A 20,999-nucleotide genomic window follows, 5' to 3' on the forward strand; every position below is an offset into this window, starting at 1 on the left:
CCTGACCACTGGTCCTGTTAGCTAGGGATCATGGGAGTTGTAGGCCAAAACATCTGGAGGGCTGCAGTTTGGGGATGCCTGCTGTAGAACCTTGTGAATGAATGTCCAAGCTATGGGCATTCTGAAGCCAGAAGGGAACACAAGAGTATATTTATGGGGGAAGAGGTCTCCATGTTCGCTGTGCAGACATGTCAAATGTTCAAAGCCTCCAGCATGCTCTGGGGCAGGGGTCAACAATTTTTTTCAGCAGGGGGCCGGTCCACTATCCCTCAGACCTTGTGGGGGGCTGGGCTATATTTTGAAAAAAATATGAGCGAATTCCTATGCCCCACAAATAACCCATAGATGCATTTTAAATAAAATGACACATTCTAGTCAAGTAAAAACATGCTGATTCCTGGACCGTCCGCAGGCCGGTTTTAGAAGGCGATAGGGCCGGATTCGGCCCCCAGGCCTTAGTTTGCCTACCCATGCTCTGGGGTATTGTTTCAAATATAGGATGGAGTTAATGAGCCTTTTTTGCCACTTTTGTTAAAAAAAATGGGGTGGTTTGCCTTTGAAGCAGGAAGGTGAGAGTTGGGGATTGGAGGCAAACCCCTCTTCAAGCTATATCCAAGCTAGAATGGGTATGGGACTCACTTAATTTGGTGCTTCTTTTTTTAAGAGGAGGAGATTTGCCTTTCAGCCTGCACACAGAGAGACACCAAACTTCTTTAGTATCTATAATTTTGGTTGCATTTGCTTTTAAGTAAATTGGAAAGATAAACTCTGTCAAATGGGATTCAGGATTCCTGTCCGCCTTGTTCTGTGCAACTTCTGGCTTGCTGGAATACAGTAGCAGAATGTAGGCAAATGACCACTGTTAACATACATTTTGCTTCTTCTTTGAAGAAGAAAGAATTAAGCATAATGGGCTCCCTTTTGATGTTTCCCTGACATTTGGTGATCTTAACTTAGTGACAAATTAAATGACAAGACTTAAAAGAAATAGACACTGTTTAGTGAGAATGATAATGGGTGTAATACAAGACAGGTGGTTCTGGTGCTGCTATATGATGGCAGTAATACACATTGGAGAGGAAACCAGTTTCAGCTGCATAGGATAGATTTCTCTTTCTAATAGAAATGTATGCATTGTCTCTAAATGGGGTTATTATCCACTCCATTGCACAATGTTCAGAGGACTTGGTTGGCCCTTATTGAGGGTTACGAGAGAAATAAATTGGAAACCAATTGCAAATAAGAACAGCGGTCTATCAACAGCTCCTTATTTATTCATATTAGCAGGGCCCTCTTACAAAATACAAACATGTACAACATTCAAGGCTGGGACATGCTTGATTGTGAAAACAGCTGCCATCTTCTATAGTCACAAGTAATGGGAAAGCCAACAGCGTGAAAAACAGTTTGAATTGATCCCATTTTGAATTGCATAATGAAATTTCACCTACGAGTATACTAGTGGTTTTTGTTGTGGAATAATTTCAAAACAGTAGTCGCTGTAATAATTATGAAGGTTGTATTGTGAAAGTGTATCTTGTAAATGATATTGATATTTTTTCATTTTATTTTGGTGTCTTTGTTCATGGATACCAAAAAGTAAAAAAATAGGTAAGTTTTATTCATCACAAGTGCAGTCTCTCTGGCTCCAGGCTTCAAGATCATGATTTGCTTTTGAAAATATTGGCCACACTCCATGCAATTAAGTGATTAACTAGAAGTATGTGTACAGTAGATAGATTTTTTCCCCTACAATTCTTTTTATTCACACCCAGGAGTCTGGCAGGAAGACTTATAGTGCTACATAGTAGCAAGAAAAGCAGGCAAAGAGGATGATCAGCAAAGGCAGCTTAAATGTGAAGCAAAATATCCATGTGGGTTCAATCTTTTTTCTTCTACATCTCCACTTAAAATACTTTTCTTTCTTTCTGGTTGAAGTATCATGATGCAAAGCTTTCTACGGAAATGCGAGTCTGAAACTCATTACCAGTTAAATACATCAAGTAAAACAATAAAAAATTGGTCAAGGATGTCCCTTTTAACATTACCATTCTTTTCTCTTGTATTTCTGAGTCATTTATGGTACTGACAGATTCCCAACATATTTGTCTGTTTACTGTGCTGTACTTATTTTTTTAAGGTAATCCAGAAACTAGTAGTTTAGGGCTTCATTTCTAACAGACAATTGCAATAGTACAGAAATCCTCTGATGAAGTGCCAAACCTGTATTAAGACAGATTCTGGGATTCTAGGTTAGTGACTAAGTCATATTTGGAGTAGACCCACTGAAATTAACAGAAATGGGTTCTTTAACTCCATTGACTTCCATGGTTATTTTTGAGTATGACTAACAATGGATATCGCCCCTTTAAAGCTTGATAGAAGGGCAAGATATCGCTACTGATTTCTTAAAAGAATAACATCAATGGAAAAGAAGAGGACGTTTTTTGTTTAAGTATTCATTCGGTTGAAATCCTATCTAGCAACCATTTTCAGTGCACGTGCGTGCGCGCGCGCACACACACACACACACACACAAAACTTTGGGGAGACCCACAAAGTTTCCCAAAAGACCACCCTCAAGCTTATATTTTTCAGACCTGTTGGCTTGTATTGGAAGTCCCAATTGACTGTCACTTCAGCATCATTCACATGATTTAAAAACCAGCTTTCTCTATAATACAATGATAGCTAATTCAGAAGGGCGTAATGCCTTTTAGGACTTTGTTTACCATTAGTAATGTCATGTATCGAAATCAGACAGGATTTGTGATTAGGTCACTCTTGCTAGGAAGAATAAGGTGTATTTGAAGGGGGGAAAGTATGCAAAAGCAGCAGCCAGTTGGGGCTTTGAAGAGGCTCACAATGGAGTGCAGTCACCATCGAAGTACAAGGTTCAGTGGTGTAGACTTCTCAGTTTGTGTCTGGGGTATCCCCTTAAAAACAACAGCAACAACTAATTACTTTGCCCTAGAAAAAAAGGGGAAATGTTTTTTATGGTGGAAGGAAAAGTGATTATTCTCCATTTTTCAGTTCAGCTTCCAAAGGACTAAATGAATAAATACTAGATTTTAAAAAAATACCCCATTGCTGTGCTCTTTCACAGCATAATCTGGCATTGGCCACTGTTCAAAGAAAAAAACTCTGGGTTTGACAGACCACTGGTCTGATCCAATATAGCAATTGCATGCCGATGATAACCCATCTGTCATAAACGAACACTTTTGGGTTTTGCAGATAAAATCTGGGGACCGTTTTTGGTTTTTTCCTGCTCCATGAAGAAATTGTAACTGGAAGGAAGCCATGTGAAGAGGCATTCTGAAGCCACTGAGACCATTCTGTTTCTTTGTTTTCTAGCACCTAAGCCATTTCTAAGCCATGCCATGCCTTTGCTATTTAATTTCCCAAGACCTTTTGATTTTATTGAATAACATATATCAGCTCTTGCTAGTTGCATCTGTTTGGCCCTCTATTGGCTTTCAAAGACACGTCAGAGCTTCATTTGAAAAATCTGTGCTTCTGTCCGAATGCAGAATTAGTCTTCTTCATAATAACCTTTTCAAGAGCCAATAAACCCTTTCCACTTGGTTTTAGCTACATTCTTTAAATTGCAGAATCTTAGAATTGGAGGGGATCACATATGCCCTCTAGCGAATAACATATGCCCAATCTCTTAATAAAAATTACAGGAGAAGAAATTTTCACAGCTTCCCTAGACTGTTCCTAAACTGCTATTGTCTGTACCCACTCTGGTACTCCAAATCCATTGCTTTATGCTCTATCCTTATAGAAAATGCTGAGCAACTGTTCATCTTCATTAACAACATTTTAAATACCACAGAAGTCAACTTAACCCCCTTTCCCCACTCCAATCAAAGCACAACATTCCCCATAATTCTATGGCTTGCATTTTAGACTGTTTATAATCTGCTGTCTTTTGAATCTTTTCTAGTTCATCAACATCCTCCTTGAACTGTTATGCTGCAAATTCACATAGTACTCTGAGTGAGGTCTGAGCAGAGCTATATTTACTCCTGATTCTTGCACATATCATCCTGAGATTTTTGCCTTCATCCAGAGATAACAGGTGGTTCACAACATATCACTTATTTCATTTATTAATCACCTCCTATGAAGCATCTAGCAGCAACGTCACAAAACCTACACGCACACACACACACATTTATATAAAAACAGCTGAACGTTACACATATGAAAGCTATTTAAAACCCAATACAGATTCCAACTGGGATAAAGAAATAGTAAATTGCAACTTACTCCTAGAGTTTCTTTGTTTTTCTTGGGTTGGGGTTTGAAGTGCACCTCTCTGGAGCCTATGACAGTTAGTGATACAAAAATATGCATAGTTTTGTGAACAGCAATAAAATGTTTCTCCTGTATACACAAACAAAAAGAAAAATTCAAAGCAATTTTAAAAAGGCCTTAAGCATATTTGACATCATTCAGCAATTGTATTTTCTGCTCTGTCATGTTGCTTTTCAGTTTCCGATTAGCCAGCCACAAAGCAAATCATGAAAGATGCAGCTACTTTGTTTGAACATTGTAAGGACATTGTCCAATATTGCAAAATGAGACTGGATTTAAAGCAGAAAGAATCCATGCAAAATGTGAATGAAAAGATCAGTGACAAAGATGAAAGACTTTCTTCCAGCAAAGTGTTGAACAAAGCATTGAGCTATGGCATCTATCATTTCAAGGAGAAACTAGAAGAACTGGTTTTTTTTATAAATATTTTTTATTGATTTTCTGATTTCATTCCAATAACAGCCTCATTATAACAATACCAATTTTATCAAATTAATACAATTATTAACGCCAAATATTTGTATGTCAAATTATACAATTTAATTAAACTAGCCACCTCGCATGGTAGTTGATGAGTTCATTCTTCTACATTTTTTCTGCATTCCAAAATGTTAATAATTTCCATTCCATTCCATTCAGATATAATAATCCCTTATATAACAGCTACAATCTTGTGATTTCAATTGGTGTTGGCATAATAGGTAATTTCAAGTGAGGAACTTTAGCTGTAATCCTTATTCTTTCCTGCATGTGACAATTTTTCCCATGATGTTTTCCCATCCATATATGGTGGTGTATCTGTTATTCCTGCAACTGTTGATGGTTCCCGTGATGTCTTGGGAGAAGCTGTTATCTCACAGTTTCCAAAAGTCACTGCATCGCTTCATCCCGTGATTCGGCTTCCAGAAAACAAGCCATCTTCACCATTTTTCCAGCCTAGCAAGAATCGTCTGAATCCAAACTTCAGACAGTTAATCCAAAAAATTATATTCTCGCAACTGGTGGGCTTATTTCCTCCCTGCCACTGATTTATGACCATTTATCCTTATCTCAAACACATTCCGTTGTGGATAATGGAGATTAGGGTGGATGTTGCTCTATATTTTCAAAGCATAGCGTTTCCCCCCCCCCCCAGTTCCTTTCTCTCACATACGCAGTTCCAATTTTGTTAAATTCCATATTCTATTCAAATTTATTCCATCTTCACTTGTGCAGATTTTTAAAATAAATCTTGCAATCTGTGGTGGGGGTTGCCGTATCATAAATGTAGAGAAAAACCTTAAGTAAGCAAACCGTTGGCTCCCTTCCGCTCACCATCTCTTTCACTGAATGAGATCTGCTCTCAATCCAAACCTTTCACATTCTTGTAGCTGGGTTGCATTTGCAGTTTCTTATCTCATTGTCACTGGCATGCACCTGTAAAGGTAAAGGTAAAGGGACCCCTGACCATTAGGTCCAGTCGTGACCGACTCTGGGGTTGTGGTGCTCATCTCGCTTTATTGGCTGAGGGAGTCGGCATACAGCTTCCAGGTAATGTGGCCAGCATGACTAAGCCGCTTCTGGCGAACCAGAGCAGCACACGGAAACACTTTACCTTCCTGCCGGAGTGGTACCTATTTTAACTACTTGCACTTTGACGTGCTTTTGAACTGCTAGGTTGGCATGCACCTGTAGTTTACTCCAATTAACGTCCAATGAACAGGATAACCTGTACTTCCAGGGACAGGATTGGGGGGGGGGGCTCACAGCAGCCAGAGAGCTCCAGGCACCCAGTAGACCGCCAGGCAAACGGCAGATGAGAGCCTGGTTCCTCTTCCAACCGAAGAGGAATGCAGATAATGAAATTCCTGCATCATTATCTGATTATCTCTGTCTGTCTCTCTCCCATGGTGTTGGGAAAAACTCCATTCCTGGCGCACCGGAAACAGGAAGCCCAAAACTAAAAGAACTTTGTGTAGGATGGAAGAGAGACCAGATTTGGTGACTTTTGGTGAAATAATTGCTGGCACTCTTTTTGATAGTTGTAAAAAATGTCTAAGTAAACTGGGATACAACAGTGGCCAAAACCCAAAGGTTTTGTAGGTGTATGGATTCCTACCCATACAAGAATTCTATACACCAGACATCCCCAAACTTCAGCCCTCCAGATGTTTTGGACTACAATTCCCATCTTCCCCAGCGACTGGTCCTGTTAGCTAGGGATCATGGGAGTTGTAGGCCAAAACATCTGGAGGGCCGCAGTTTAGGGATGCCTGCTCTACACTATAATATCACCATCACCAACACCACCACCACCACCATCATCATCTTACTACCAGGCTTTCACTCTGGTGGGTCACAACAATTTAAAATACAGCACAAAGAGTTTAAAACAAATTGCAATCACAAATAGTGTGGGTGCCAAAAGCATAGTGTCAATGGCCAGGGTAAAGTGTGTCTTCAGCATTTGTCAAAAACTATATAGTGAGGGCAGGTTTTACAGCACTAACATATTACTTTCTGTAGTTTGTAATAATCACTGTATTAACCTCTCTTTCAAATAATTGCCTAGATTCCTTGAAGAAAGGGCAGGATCAAGATCATAAAAATTAGGGAAGACTAAATCAGTTTTGTTAGTACATCATTTCCTATTTCAAACATGTTGTTTCAACAGAATATTAATTTTGAGCAGGTGATTGTAACTAAGTATAGAATACTGGTATATTAGTAGTGGATTTGGTAATGCAAATCTTAAGCATGTTGCAAGATGAACATGAAAAAAATGTCAGTGGCTAGGATTATTATTTATTTTATAGAATTTTCACACAGCTTGATTATCTGAAAAGCCCTCAAAGATAATAAAATCAATTTAAAAATTACAACAAAGGATTGAATTTGAATTTATATTCAGCAGTGTATGCGAAAGAGCAACTGCAGTCAGTGAACTCAAACCTTGAGTTCTGCACTAGCCACCTCAATAAACATGAACACCTGCAAAAGTAGAACCATATGGTTTGAGATGCATGTGCCGTACTTTGTTAGATGCAAAATGATAGTGAAAGAGACTAAAAATTCAGCTCAAATTAACAGTGAAAAGATGCAAAACTTTTCTATTTTGCTTGAATCAGCATTATAGGCCAGCATGTTTGTATTTTCGCATATGCTCTTGATAAAAGTTCTGTGTTGTGCCTATGAGTTATCCATATAATTATGTATTTGTATGGTGGTTGTTAAATCTGTGCTTCTCTGTTCTAATTATGTTGTTAGCTTTCTTGGGTTTTTGGAATATTAGTGCTTGGCTAATTGTTATATATGTTATATATAATTATTCTTGCAGGCTGGTTTAAAAGCACTATGATACTGAGTAGCAGAGCAAATGTTTTAAGATAAAAATATAAATAAAATAATATCTTAGAATGATCAGTTTATAAACTGTAAAACCTTATGAAAATTAGAAAGGATTACCTCATTACTGTCTTACAGCGTGATTTACATTTTTAATTAATAAACTGTGCAACATTTTCATATGCTTGCTGGTAGCCACTTGGTGCAAAATAGATTCATCGGTATAAGTGGACTCACTTGTTGGAGGAATTGATTCATGGTTAAACCATATTTACTAAGATAGCAGATAAGATTTTTTATTTGAGAAGAAGTAAAGCAACACTGCTAAACAAAAATAGTTAGCTTATGAAAATCTTTATGGTCTGGATTGTTTTTATATTTCTGTTCTCATGTCTTTGCATTCCCTCTCCTTACATACTGGTATATTCTAAGGTGGCAAGTGGACAAGCGTAACTTCCAAATTGGTTTCATCTCACCTTGTCTCCTAGGAGAAGGAGAAACTGTATGTAGAGCTGAAGCACCTCTTGGCCCGTCAGCCTGGACCAGAAGCAGCAGAACAGTTGCAGTTGTATCGGCACACTCTGCGGGAGAAGACCAAGCAACTTAAAGTAAGAGTCATTTCCAGTAATTCATTATATAAATAGTAAGTGTAGAAATAGATAGATTGTACTCCCCAGCCCCAGGAAGTAGGAAATCATTATTGTCAGGGACATAAGGACTTGTGTTCTGAAAAATCTTTTGAACCTGGAGGTATACTTCTTAATTCATGTATAAGTACTTTAAGAATAGAACTACAAGTATGTTTTCACCCCAGGAAGGTAAATGGGATCTCCAAATTCAGAGGCAGAATTCTTCTGAGTAACATATCAAGCAGAAGTCTTTTTCAGAGGCAGTATGCCTCACGGGTGGCACTGTGGTCTAAACCACTGAGCCTAGGGCTTGCCGATTGGAAGGTTGGCAGTTCGAATCCCTGCCACGGGGTGAGCTCCCATTGTTTGGTCTCAGCTCCTGCCCACCTAGCAGTTCAAAAGCATGTCAAAGTGCAAGTAGATAAATAGATACTGCTCCGGCGGGAAGCTAAACAGTGTTTTCGTGCACTGCTCTGGTTCGCCAGAAGCAGCTTAGTCATGATGGCCACATGACATGGAAAAACTGTCTGCGGACAAACTCTGGCTCCCTCGGCCTATAGAGCGAGATGAGCACACAACCCCAGAGTCGTCCGCAACTGGACCTAAAGGTCAGGGGTACCTTTACCTTTATATCTCTGAATACCAGCTGTTGGGTAGAGAGAATGCAGTTGCACTGCTTGTGGGCTTTCCCTGGGCTCGTTGGCCACCCGGACTACAGAGTGCTGAACTATATGGAACTTTCACCTGATCCTGCAGTCTTTTCTTATGTTCTTGTACCACTAACCTTTTAGAGTTTTTTGAGAGTGTCAGCAAATGTATTGGTAGAGGTGAACCTGTTGATATTGTATACTTTTGAAACAATACCTCACCAAAGGCTCCTGAGTAAGCTTAGCAGTTATGGAATGACTAAAAGTCCTGTTATTAATCAGTAACTGGATAAGAAACAGGAAGCAGAGTGTAGGAATAAATGGACAGTTCTCTTAGAATTTTGAAGTGTCAGGCATAGCTCTAGTGGTTTTAGCCCAAACGTAGCAGAGTTTTCCTGCACAACGCAGAAGCTAGTTGAGGTGGAAATGACTAGTTGGCTAGACGCAGAGTAACTATTTACAGGATTTTTTTTTAAAATAAAACAATCTTTATTTCGATTTCTTAAAATGATACATCAAATCAAAACAAAAACAAAACCAAGCTAATTATACCAAAAAGACAAAAAAGGGGGGAAAAAACCCAAGAAAAAAACCATAAACTATACAAATCATAATATAACACAAATCATAATATAATACAGATATAGTATAATAATACAATTTAAGCATAAAGGAGAAAAAAGAACTAAAGAGAAAAATAAAAACAAAATCGAAAACAAAACACAAGATAAAAAAGAAAAGAATGCTTCCCATTGCTTGCGTACCGCTTTCCTTTGTTAAATTTCTTTCTCTTTGCTTACCTAATTTTATATCTACACATATTTCCTGTATATTCCTATATATCCTATATTCCCCTTCATATCTTTCAATCTAAGCAGATCACCAAGTCGATATTCATTCCTTCTTTTTTCAAGTAGTCCTCAACATATTTCCATTCCTTTTTACAGCTCTGTTTGGGGTTATTTCTGATTGCTGCTGTCATTTTAGAGAGATTCATAAATTCTACTAATTTCTCCTGCCATTCCAATACAGTCGGGACTTTTCCCCCTTTCCAATTCTGGGCTATCAGGAGTCTGGCTGCCGCACCCGCATAGAGGAGGATATTTACCCTATCTTTGGGGAAATTTTCTGGTACCATACTTAGCAAAAATATCTCTGGTTTTTTATCAAATGTTGTTTTTAACATTTTCTTTAACTTTTCATATATCAAATTCCAAAATTCTTTGATCTTACTACACTGCCACCAACAATGATAATAATTTCCAATCTCTTCCTGGCATTTCCAGCATTTGTTCGAATTTCTATTATAGATTTTTGCAATTTTTTCTGGGGTAATATGCCACCTATACATTTACTTTAACATATTTTCTTTTATTCCCGTACATGCCGTGAAATTCATCCCTTCTTTCCACAATTTTTCCCACTGGTTACTATAGATGGGTCTCCCGATGTCTTGTGCCCACTTTATCATAGTTGTCTTTACCAATTAATCTTTCAATTCCCATTCCAAGAGATAGTTATATATTTTGGCTAATGATTTTTCTTTGTTTGTTATCAGGGATTCCTCCAATTTAGATTTCCCTTCTTGGAATCCAATCTCTTTGTGTCTCTGGAATAAACTTTGCTTGTGCAATGTTCTTTTAATTGTTGGTATGATTTTAATTTTAGTTGTTCATTCTCTTTTACTAAGAGCTCTCGATACGTTGGCCATTTCCCTTCTTTGGTTTTGCTAAATAAGGACGTCATCTCAAGGGGGGAGGCCCACTTGGGTATTTTTGGTTCTAGAATTTCTTTATGTTCCTTCCAGATCTTTAATAAGGATTTTTTAATAACGTGGTCCGTAAACTCCTTATATCCCCCCTTTTTCTCCTCCAGCAGATAAGCGTGCCATCCCTGGTTGTTCCTAAAACCTTCTATATTTAACAATTCTTTATTATCCAGTTCAATCCATTCTCTAATCTAGGCATCCCCAAACTTTGGCCCTCCAGATGTTTTGGACTACAATTCCCATCTTCCCCAACCACTGGTCCTGTTAGCTAGGGAATATGGGAGTTGTAGGCCAAAACGTCTGGAGGGCCGCAGTTTGGGGATGCCTGCTCTAATCCAACACATTCCCGCTGCCGCATGATATAATTTAAGGTCCGGCATTCCCCAGCCTCCTCGCTCTTTTGTGTCAGTTAATAATTTAAATTGTATCCTTGCCCCTTTTCTTTTCTTTTTTTAAATTTTTTTTTAGTTTTTAAAATCTTTTATTTCATAATTTTTAAAATTACATATTAAAAGAGAACGAATAAGAAAAAAAGAAAAGACACAAAAGGAAAATCCAAAAAACCATAAAAGGAAAAAAGAGAAAAAGTAAGAAATCATTATACATAAATTTACATAAACCAAAACTCTGAGCAAAACCTATCCATGCATACAAAAATTATAATTCCAAACATACTAACAGAGATATACTGGTCCAACAATTATATATATATATATATATGTATATATATATATATATATATATATATATATACACATATACACACACATACATGCATATATATATACTAACTCAAAACTCTAAACACTCACCACATAACTCAAGCATCTATTATTAAGCATAATATACAAAAAACATAAACAAGAAAAAAAAATACAAATAATGAAAAGTACAGATACACATAAAAGTAAAAATAGAAATAGAAATACTTCCGATTGTCTGTCTACTGTTATCTTATAATATACTCCTCCCTTAACTTGTTATGTTCCATCTCCGGTCATTTCCGGATAGATTTACCTACTTTAACCTAGCATACATTGTCTCTTTGTACGGTTCTTAGTTTAAGCATATCACCAACTCCGATTTTAATCCCTCCTTCATTAAATATTCCTCTAATAGTTTCCACTCACTTTGGATTTTTTGTTTCGGGTGTTTCTTATATACGCTGTCATCTTTGCTAAGTTCATATGCTCAATTACTTTATTTTGCCAGTCCCATACTGTCGGTGTCTCCTCCCCCTTCCATCTCTGTGCTATAAGGGTCCTTGCCGCTGCCACCGCGTATAGTAAGATGTTCCTCCTATCTTTGGGTATACCTTCAGGTATCATGCTTAGTAAGAACAGCTCTGGGGTTTTTTCAAATGTGCACTTTAACATCCTCCTTAACTTCTCATAAATTATATTCCAAAACCTTTGTAGTTTTTTACACTGCCACCAGCAATGCAGATACGTTCCAATTTGTTCATGGCACTTCCAGCACTTATTCAAGCCTTTTTTATATATCTTCCCTATTTTTTCTGGCGTTAAGTGCCACCTGTATACCATCTTCATTGTATTCTCCTTAATCGCTGTGCAGGCTGAAAATCTTATACTTTCTGTCCATAATTTCTCCCACTGTGTACACTCAATAACTCTACCAAAGTCCTGTGCCCACTTTACCATAACAACTTTAACTATCTCATCTTTTAGATTCCATTCCAACAAAAATTTATATATTGTTGCCAATTGTTTTTCCCCATTTTCAATTAACATTTCTTGTAATTTTGATCTTTTTTCCTGAAATCCAATTTTCTTATGTTTTTCAAACAGACTTTTTATTTGGATATATTGTAACCAGCTTGCACAGTGATTTTTCACCTCCTCATATGGTTTCAGAATATATTGTTTGTCTACCACTTTTATCAGGTCTTGATATGTTATCCATTTTTCTTTGTTTCCTCCCCCCCCCCCCCACAGGGCTGTCATTTCAAAGGGTGATGCCCACCACGGTGTCTTTGGTTCTAATAATTTCCTAAATTCCAACCATACCTTAAATAATGAATTTTTAATCACGTGGTCTGAGAATTCCTTGTGGATCTTTTCATTTTCTTGTAGAAGATATGCATGCCAACCAAGAGAGTTTCTAAACCCTTCTAAATCTAATATTTCTCTTCTCTAGCACGATCCATTCTTTTACCCAACACAAATTTGCTGCGGCATAATACAGTTTTAAATCTGGTACACCCCATCCTCCCCTCTCTTTGCTATCCGTTAATAATTTGAACTGAATTCTGGGTTTCTTTTTGCCCCAAATGAATCTACTTAAAACTCTCCTCCAATTATTAAAAATCTCAATTTTCACGATAATTGGTAACATCTGAAACAAGAATAGAATTTTTGGCAGTATCATCATTTTTATTGTTGAAATTCTTCCCATTATTGATAGGTGTAGATTATCCCATTTCTCTAAATCTCTTCCTATTTCTTTCCACAACCTTCTGTAATTATTCTCATATAAATCTACATTATTCTTTGTCACTATTATTCCCAAATACTTTACCTTTTTTGCCACCTCCCAGCCCGTAGCCAATTCTAATTCCTTTACTTCATTTTCCCTCATATTTTTAACAATCACTTTTGTTTTCCCTGTATTGACCTTAAATCCTGCTATTTCTCCATAATTTTTTAATTTTAGTTTCAACTTTCCCACGGAATCTGCTGGGTCCTCCAATATTATCAAGATATCGTCCGCAAAGGCCTTAAGTTTGATCTCACTCTTTCTGACTTTCAATCCTCTGATATCTCTTTCTTCTTTTATCTCCTTAATCAAAAACTCTACTGATAAGATAAATAGGAGGGGGGACAGTGGACATCCCTGTCTCGTTCCTTTTTTAATCTCAAATTCTTCTGTAACTTCGCTGTTTATTATTATTCTTGCTGATTGTTCCTTATATATCACATTAATTCCCCTTAAAAAATTCCCCTCTATCCCAATCTCCTCCATTGCTTTCTTCATAAATTTCCAAATCAAATTATCAAACGCTTTCTCAGCGTTGAGGAAAACAAAAGCTACTTTTCGGCTCGGATTCCAATCAAGGAACTCAATCGCATCTAAAAGGGTTCTCATATTATTGCACATTTTGCGTTTGGGCAAGAATCCCTGTTGTTCCTTGCCCAATATCCTGTTTAATACTTTCTTTAATCTGTTTGCCAAAATCAGCGCAAAAATTTTGTAGTCCGAATTCAGGAGGGATATGGGTCTGAAATTTCCGACCTCCTCCTTTTTATTATTATCTTTTGGGAGCAAAACGATAAATGCCTGTTGCCAGGAATTGGGAAATACTCCCTTTTCCAAAATTTCATTAGCAAGTTTCTGATATATCTCTATTAATTCATCTTTAAAGGTTTTATAATGTTGACTTGCTAATCCATCTGTCCCAGGGGACTTTCCTTGTTTTAATTTATTTATTACACCAAATATTTCTTCTTTTGATATTGGGATACTTAACTCTTTTTTCTCCTCATCTTTTAATTTGATCAGATTTAGATTCCTAAAATAATTATCTAATTTTCTCTCACTTATATCCACCTCTTTATATAAATTTTTATAATATTTCCAGAAGCATTTTTGAATATCCTCCCCCTTTGTCCAGATTTTCTCTCCCTCTCTAATATTTGTGATTAAACTGTTTTCCTGTTTTTTCCTCAATTGCCATGATTAAAGGCGTCTGGCTTTCCCTCCTAATTCAAACTGTCTTTGTTTTGCCCATTTTATCTTTTTTTCAATTTCATTCCCTATCACCATTGACAAACTATTTTGTAAAATTTGGATCTGATTTGCTATTATTGTATCTTTTGGATTTTTTCCCAATTCCTTCTCCTTTTCTTCTATTTCCTTTTCTATTTTTTTAATTCTTTCCCTCCTCTCTCTATTAATTCTACTTTTCTGTTGAATATAAATGCCCCTCACAAAGGCTTTGCTCGCCTCCCAAACTGTTGTTGTGTCTAAGTCCTCCCTCATATTCACTTGAAAAAACTCCGTCAGTAACTTTTTCACCTTTGCGACGAACCCCTCATCATTTAGTATTCCTTCATCCATTCGCCACCTACCTTTCCTTCTTTCTTTCTCTTTCAGACTTACCATTACCGGGTTATGATCGCTTATTGATTTTGGTAGAATTTCACTGTTTGTCATTTTTAACATCAGGTTTGTGGATAGCCACACCATATCTAGTCTGGCTGCCGATTTATGAATTTCTTTTCCTTAGGATTCCTTATTCTCCAGCCGTCCTTTAGTTCATACTCCTCTATTAAGTCTCGAAATTCCTTTGGTAGTTCACTACTCTTTCTCTCTTTGCTAGTTCTATCCAGTTCCGCATTCCAGACCCCGTTAAAGTCCCCCGTTAATATAATTTCCTCCCCCTCTACTACCTTACCTTACCGTATCCTTGCCCCTTTTCCTGCCCATATAAATTTACTCAAATCCTTCTTCCATATTTCAAATGTCTCTTTCCTCCCTATAATTGGGATCATTTACAGGATATTTACAGGATTTATTAAAAGAAAATAAAACCAGCAGAGTTTCTGCATACAAAGCAAAGCAAAAAAAATTCTCTCTCTCTCTCTCTCTCTCTCTCTCTCTCTCTCTCTCTCTCTCTCTCTCTCTCTCCAACCATACGCAGCACTCCTACTCCTAACACCCAACAAGAAACAACTGTGCCAGCATTCCTAGATAACAGAGTTCAGTGCTGGTCATTAACCAATGAGAGAGTTGTTGCCAGGCCAGGCAGACCTTGGCTTTCTGCCAAGAGTAAATTGACACTGTCTTGAGTTAATTGTGTGAAGCAAGAATCTGTAATTTTCCCATGAGAACCAATTATGAGAAACCGAACAAGTTCTCCCAACAGAGGGCTGTAGAAAGTGGAGCTCCCACAATGATAGGCATTAGGACCTGTGCTTAGGAATTAGCATTGAAGCAGCCAAATTTCCCGATTGCACCAAATTGTTCAAGGTGGTTAAAATGGAAATGCACTGTGAGGATCTTCAAAAGGATCTCTCTAAACTGCTTGAATGGGCAATAAAAAGAGAATGCAGTTCAATGTAAGCAAGAGCAAAGTGATGCACAATGGGGGGAAATTATTAATTTCCCATATATGCTAATGGGATCTGAACTGATGGTGACTGTCTAGGAATGAGACTTGGGGTCATAATGGATAACTTGGTAAAGATGTGTGTGAAAGCTGTGAAAAAAGCAAATTCCATGTTGGGATCAGTAGGAAACAGAACGAAAATAAAACTGCCACTATCATAAAGTTTGGTGGTCCATTAGCATGGCTATTCTTATGAATCATATGAACTATGCTTTTTGGGAAATGCCCATGAGTTCTTTACACATACAGTTCTGAAGAAAGCTATTGTATGAATTGCCTAACACTGTTGTTAGCATTTCGTGGTATAATATTTGTTTATAAAATTAAAAAAATGAAAATCTAATTAGAGCATAAATTTACAGCCTATTGCTATAAATGTGCATCCCACTTGGGTCTTTGGAGATGCTGCCAGATTTTCATACGAGACTTAATTTCCTTTTTAAATGAGTTTTTTTTTTAAACATCCCCGTCAAAACAGTTTTCCTTCTGTCCTTAACAAGCTAGCAGAAACGGATTGAGAAAACATTGCTAAATCCTTCATTTTTCTCTAACAGTGCATTGACTTATATTAGTCTCGCATCTTATTAGAGGGCTGACAAGAGTAATCTTTCTTAACCCCTTGTCACTGTAAGGCAGGATTTCCTGGGTGAGAAAAGCTTGTTTATGCCTCCAGGAACCGCTTGATGCACCATGTTAAGCCGCAACAGCTAATATGTAATGTAGTGCTCTTCCTTCATTTTCATTGCATGAAATACAATAGAGTACATTCTTTCCCCTCCCCCCCTCCCCTGTGTACGCATTCTAAGGAAAGCAGCATGAAAAGTAATACCCATTTGCCATAGGTGGTAATAACTAAGGCTGCATCTTATACTTTGGATAGGAGATGACCATTAAGGTTTTTGTGCTGGCCTTTGCACTCAACATATTATGCAGACATTGGATAAAACACAGCAATTAGTTGTCTGGGTTGTTTTAAAGTTTGTGGGCTCATAGAGTAATGTTTGAAACTAAAATAGCAGTCTATGCTTATGGTCAAAGAGCTGTAGCCAACAAAGGTAGAGCAGATCCATTGAAATTAATGGACCTAAGTTAGTCATAATAAATAAAAATAAATAAAAAATTGTCCAGGGGCACCTTGGAGACCAACTAAGTTTGTTCTGCGTATAAGCTTTCAAAAACACAAGTACAAAACATTAAATTTATTCTTTTCTAAGCCTTATGATTTTTAAGCCACTTGAATATTGTTCTTGACTATCTCATACTATTATTGTGTATTTTAAGCTGTGTATTGTGTATTTTAATTATGGCATGCTTATAATGATTCTGTATTTTAACCATGTTGTACAACTGGTTTTTATGCTTTGTAAACTGCTTATGAACATCCAGACATTAAGCAGTATATAAATTAATGCATCATGATGATACAGATTAATTGTGACCCTGTGCAGGGACAGATTTAAATAACAATTATTTATAAAAGCCATATAGGTATAAGAAGACAACAAATCACCCATGGCATTTGTTTGTTCTTGTTTTTTAAAGGTTTTGTCTTCTGAATTGAACATGTATGAATCACAGAGTCAGGAATACAAATATGAAATTGAAAGACTTGCCAATGAGCTTCTAAATGTAAAGAAGAAATACCTCACTCAAAAACGCAAGGAACATGAAAACAAGTAAGTGATAGTATCAGTGGTGGTAATAATTACATTATTTAATAATAAATTACTGCCCAGCTGAGATCGGATTATGACAGCAATCTCATGTGTGTGGATACACGTTCCCCTAGTGAGATAATCCTTTAATTGCAACTGTCGTCCGTCCCCCCCGCCACATCCTGCCCTCCCCCCCCCTGCATTTCATTTCTGTTCTGGGGTTGTTATGTTGGTCCAGAGTCAAGTAAACAGCTGCACTTCCACCCCCAAATTGGCTGTAGGGGAAAAAAGGGGAGAGCATTTCAACTTCCAAGAAAAAATGCTTGCACTGATGTAATGATCATAATACAGGGGTCAGCAAACTTTTTCAGCAGGGGGCCGGTCCACTGTCTCTCAGACCTTGTGGGGGGCTGGACTGTATTATTATTATTTTTTTAAAAAAGAACGAATTCCTATGCCCCACAAATAACCCAGAGATGCATTTTAAATAAAAGGACACATTCTACTCATGTAAAAACATGCTGATTCCCGGACCGTCCGCATACCGGATTTAGAAGGCGGTTGGGCCGCATCCGGCCCCCAGGCCTTAGTTTGGAGACCCTGTCATAATAGCTTTATGCTGAATTCCTCTCTGAGTTTGCTATTTCCAGACATATTTTAATTGCATCCCATCACTGCTTTGTTTGGTGTATGGGGCGTTACCAGTTTGACTTCACCCCAGAAGGCGCACTCCATTGTCTCTCAAGACAAACGGATGCCAATAACTGTTTTGCTCTTTCTCATTGATGAGGGCTTTGTTCCTTCACATTGGAATCTGAACAGAGTATACAGTATAGTCAGTCTTCCAAAATCACCTACATATTACAAAACCCTGGACCAGGGGTCAGCAGATTTTTCAGCCGGGGGCTGGTCCACTGCCCCTCAGACCTTGTGGGGGGGCCGGACTATATTTTGAAATAAAATAATGAACGAATTCCTATGCCCCACAAATAACCCAGAGATGCATTTTAAATAAAAGCACACATTCTACTCATGTAAAAACACCACACAGGCCCCACAAATAACCCAGAGATGCATTTTAAATAAAAGGACACATTCTACTCGTGTAAAAACACGCTGATTCCCAGACCATCTGCGGGCCAAATTTAGAAGGCGATTGGGCCAGATCTGGCCCCTGGGCTTTAGTTTGCCTACCCATGCCCTGGACCATCCCTGTTTCTGGAAGTTCTCAAGATCATACCTGTCAATTCAAAAGCATTCAAACATCGCAATTTGCTTAGGCAGAAACCACTTAACATGGGAGAAACCCCATGTTCAGAGCCTCATGTCTATTTAGCTGCATGCACATATTATTTAACTGATCTAATAGTCTCTGGATTCTGTTCTCATCCACCAGTCTAGATTTTTGCAATCATGCTTCTTCCCATCTCTGAATTAGATGTGCATTGCGCAGTTCAAATAATTTAATATATTCCTGTTTTGCTCCTTCCTGTGCTAGGACCGATTTAGTACCCATTTAGAAATATGGAATTTGATTTCAAACTAGATACTTCCTTTACCACCCAAACTTCATGTTTTTAGATAGCAAACAGTTCTGATGACTGAATTAGCAAAACAGTCAGCAATCAAAGGCGACCTCTGCCCATCCGCAAATGGCATAATGTTGCCTTGATGTTTGGAATTAGCAACAATTGTTCATGGCTAATGGCCTTCCTGGGGCTTTATGATCAATACATAAAGCTACCATAATGTCTAGCAATCCATTTCCAACAGCTAAGTGTCCTTTTGAAAACAGCTATAATCTTTAGAATTTGAACCCTGGGCTTAGCTTTTCCATTTCAGCATCACAGGGGAAGAAACTCACTCTGCCATATTTTATTTCTAGAATTTCATTTCCTGCTACTATTATATTTTTAAAGGACAATGGACCATCTATAAGGAATAGAGTTATGCCTAGATATATATGAGTATTACATACAGTACTGTGAGGTTTTCATTTTTTGTCAGTTTTATGCCACTTCCATAGTGAATTATGTTTATAAGTCCAGAAAGGAGAATTAAGCCATCTGCTTTCTCTTTTTTTATTTTTATTGTTTTCTTACTATTTCCTTCTCCTTCCTTCTACCTCCAAAATAGCCATGTAGTCAAGGGGACCTGCACATGTTTAGCTACATCGTTCTAGTGTAGTATATAGTCCAGTGTCTATTACAGCTTGAATAAATTTGCAGTGTAGGGCATGATTGTGGGACTGTTACAGAAAATCATCATAAGCTCTCTTTTGCTTCTTGCTCTCAGTTGCATGTTTGGATCACAGCCCATTAGTCATTATTTAGGAGAGTTTGGTGCATACATGCTTGCAACCATCTCACCCTTTCTCTTTTCCTCGGTGCCACAGTCCTTGAATTACGTTTTAAAAGAAAACATTTACTAGGAAGAAAAATTTAAATGTTCTCCAGGAAACCATTTAGTTTTTTGAACCATAGGGTTGTATCTAGGGTTGGCAGACTCAATAGTGGACAGGACTTCTGTGCCTTTAAAAACCCTGCTCTCTTTTGAGTCTGGAAACCTTAAAGAGAAACCAGCAGACCCTTTGTTTAATTTCCAAGCAAAAGGTCTGCTGATTTCTCTTTAAGGTTTCCAGACTCAAAAGAGAGCAGGGCAATTAAAGGCACAGAAGTCCTGTCCACTATTATGTCTGGCAACCCTAGTTGTATCCAACTAAGTTCTACTCAAAATATATGCAGTGGAAGTAATGGACCTTAGCTGAGACATGCCCATTAATTTTAGTGGGTATGCTTTGGGGATAACTAGCTCTGGATACATACAACCCATTGCTAGCTTCAGACATTTTTGAGGCTTTGATCTGTACCATAAAAAGTCCAAAGATTTTTAAAAAATTGTTAGAAAAAATATAATATAGCATTTTTGTGCTCTAGTACCACTAGTTTACAGTGATCTGATAAATTTGTTGGAATGCTTTGCTCCATTTATGTAGTTGTACATCTCAGTTCAGGAAAATGTGTCTTTCACATTGCTCTCCTGGGCCCCTCCCTTTTCCTCATTAAATATCTGAGTGGATAGTTAAACTATGCTGCTTTCTCTTAAGGCTGCTAAATTCAAGTTGTGATTGTTCTTCCTATGGCTTTAAGTCTAATGGTCACAGCTATCAGTTCAAAGTTATATAGGCAGTGTTGGCTTTGTGTAGAAAGAATCAACCAGATAATTATCTCTGTAAGTCTGTTAAATGGTAAAAATGGCTAACACAATTTCTTCATTAAAATTCAACAAAGAGGGGGAAAATCCCTTTTTTGCCTTTGATGATTTCAGCTTTTTATTTGAAAAACAAATAATCATTTGGGGGAGCAGTGCCAAGATTAGAAATTCCAAGTCTTACATTTATTCTTCTTCTAATGAGAAACTGTGACCATTTTGAGGGGGTAACATTAGGAGAGCTCATTTAGTTCTAATTTTTAATAATTCTGCGTACCGTAAGCAGTCACCTAATTAGATCCAAACAGGCAT

The 20,999-nt window shown here is 37.6% G+C and overlaps 1 protein-coding gene across 1 annotated transcript in view; it reads left to right on the plus strand.

Moving 5' to 3' along the window:
* CFAP58 (cilia and flagella associated protein 58) overlaps positions 1-20,999 on the plus strand; it is a 94,164-nt gene that overhangs the window by 69,429 nt on the left and 3,736 nt on the right. The window contains exons 16-17 of the mRNA XM_035133533.2: positions 8,139-8,258; positions 17,365-17,498. Of these exons, the coding sequence (XP_034989424.1) occupies positions 8,139-8,258; positions 17,365-17,498 (254 nt within the window). The remainder of the gene's footprint in view (positions 1-8,138; positions 8,259-17,364; positions 17,499-20,999) is intronic.

Source organism: Zootoca vivipara, chromosome 5 (assembly GCF_963506605.1).
Source record: "Zootoca vivipara chromosome 5, rZooViv1.1, whole genome shotgun sequence".
Lineage (NCBI taxonomy): Eukaryota > Metazoa > Chordata > Lepidosauria > Squamata > Lacertidae > Zootoca > Zootoca vivipara.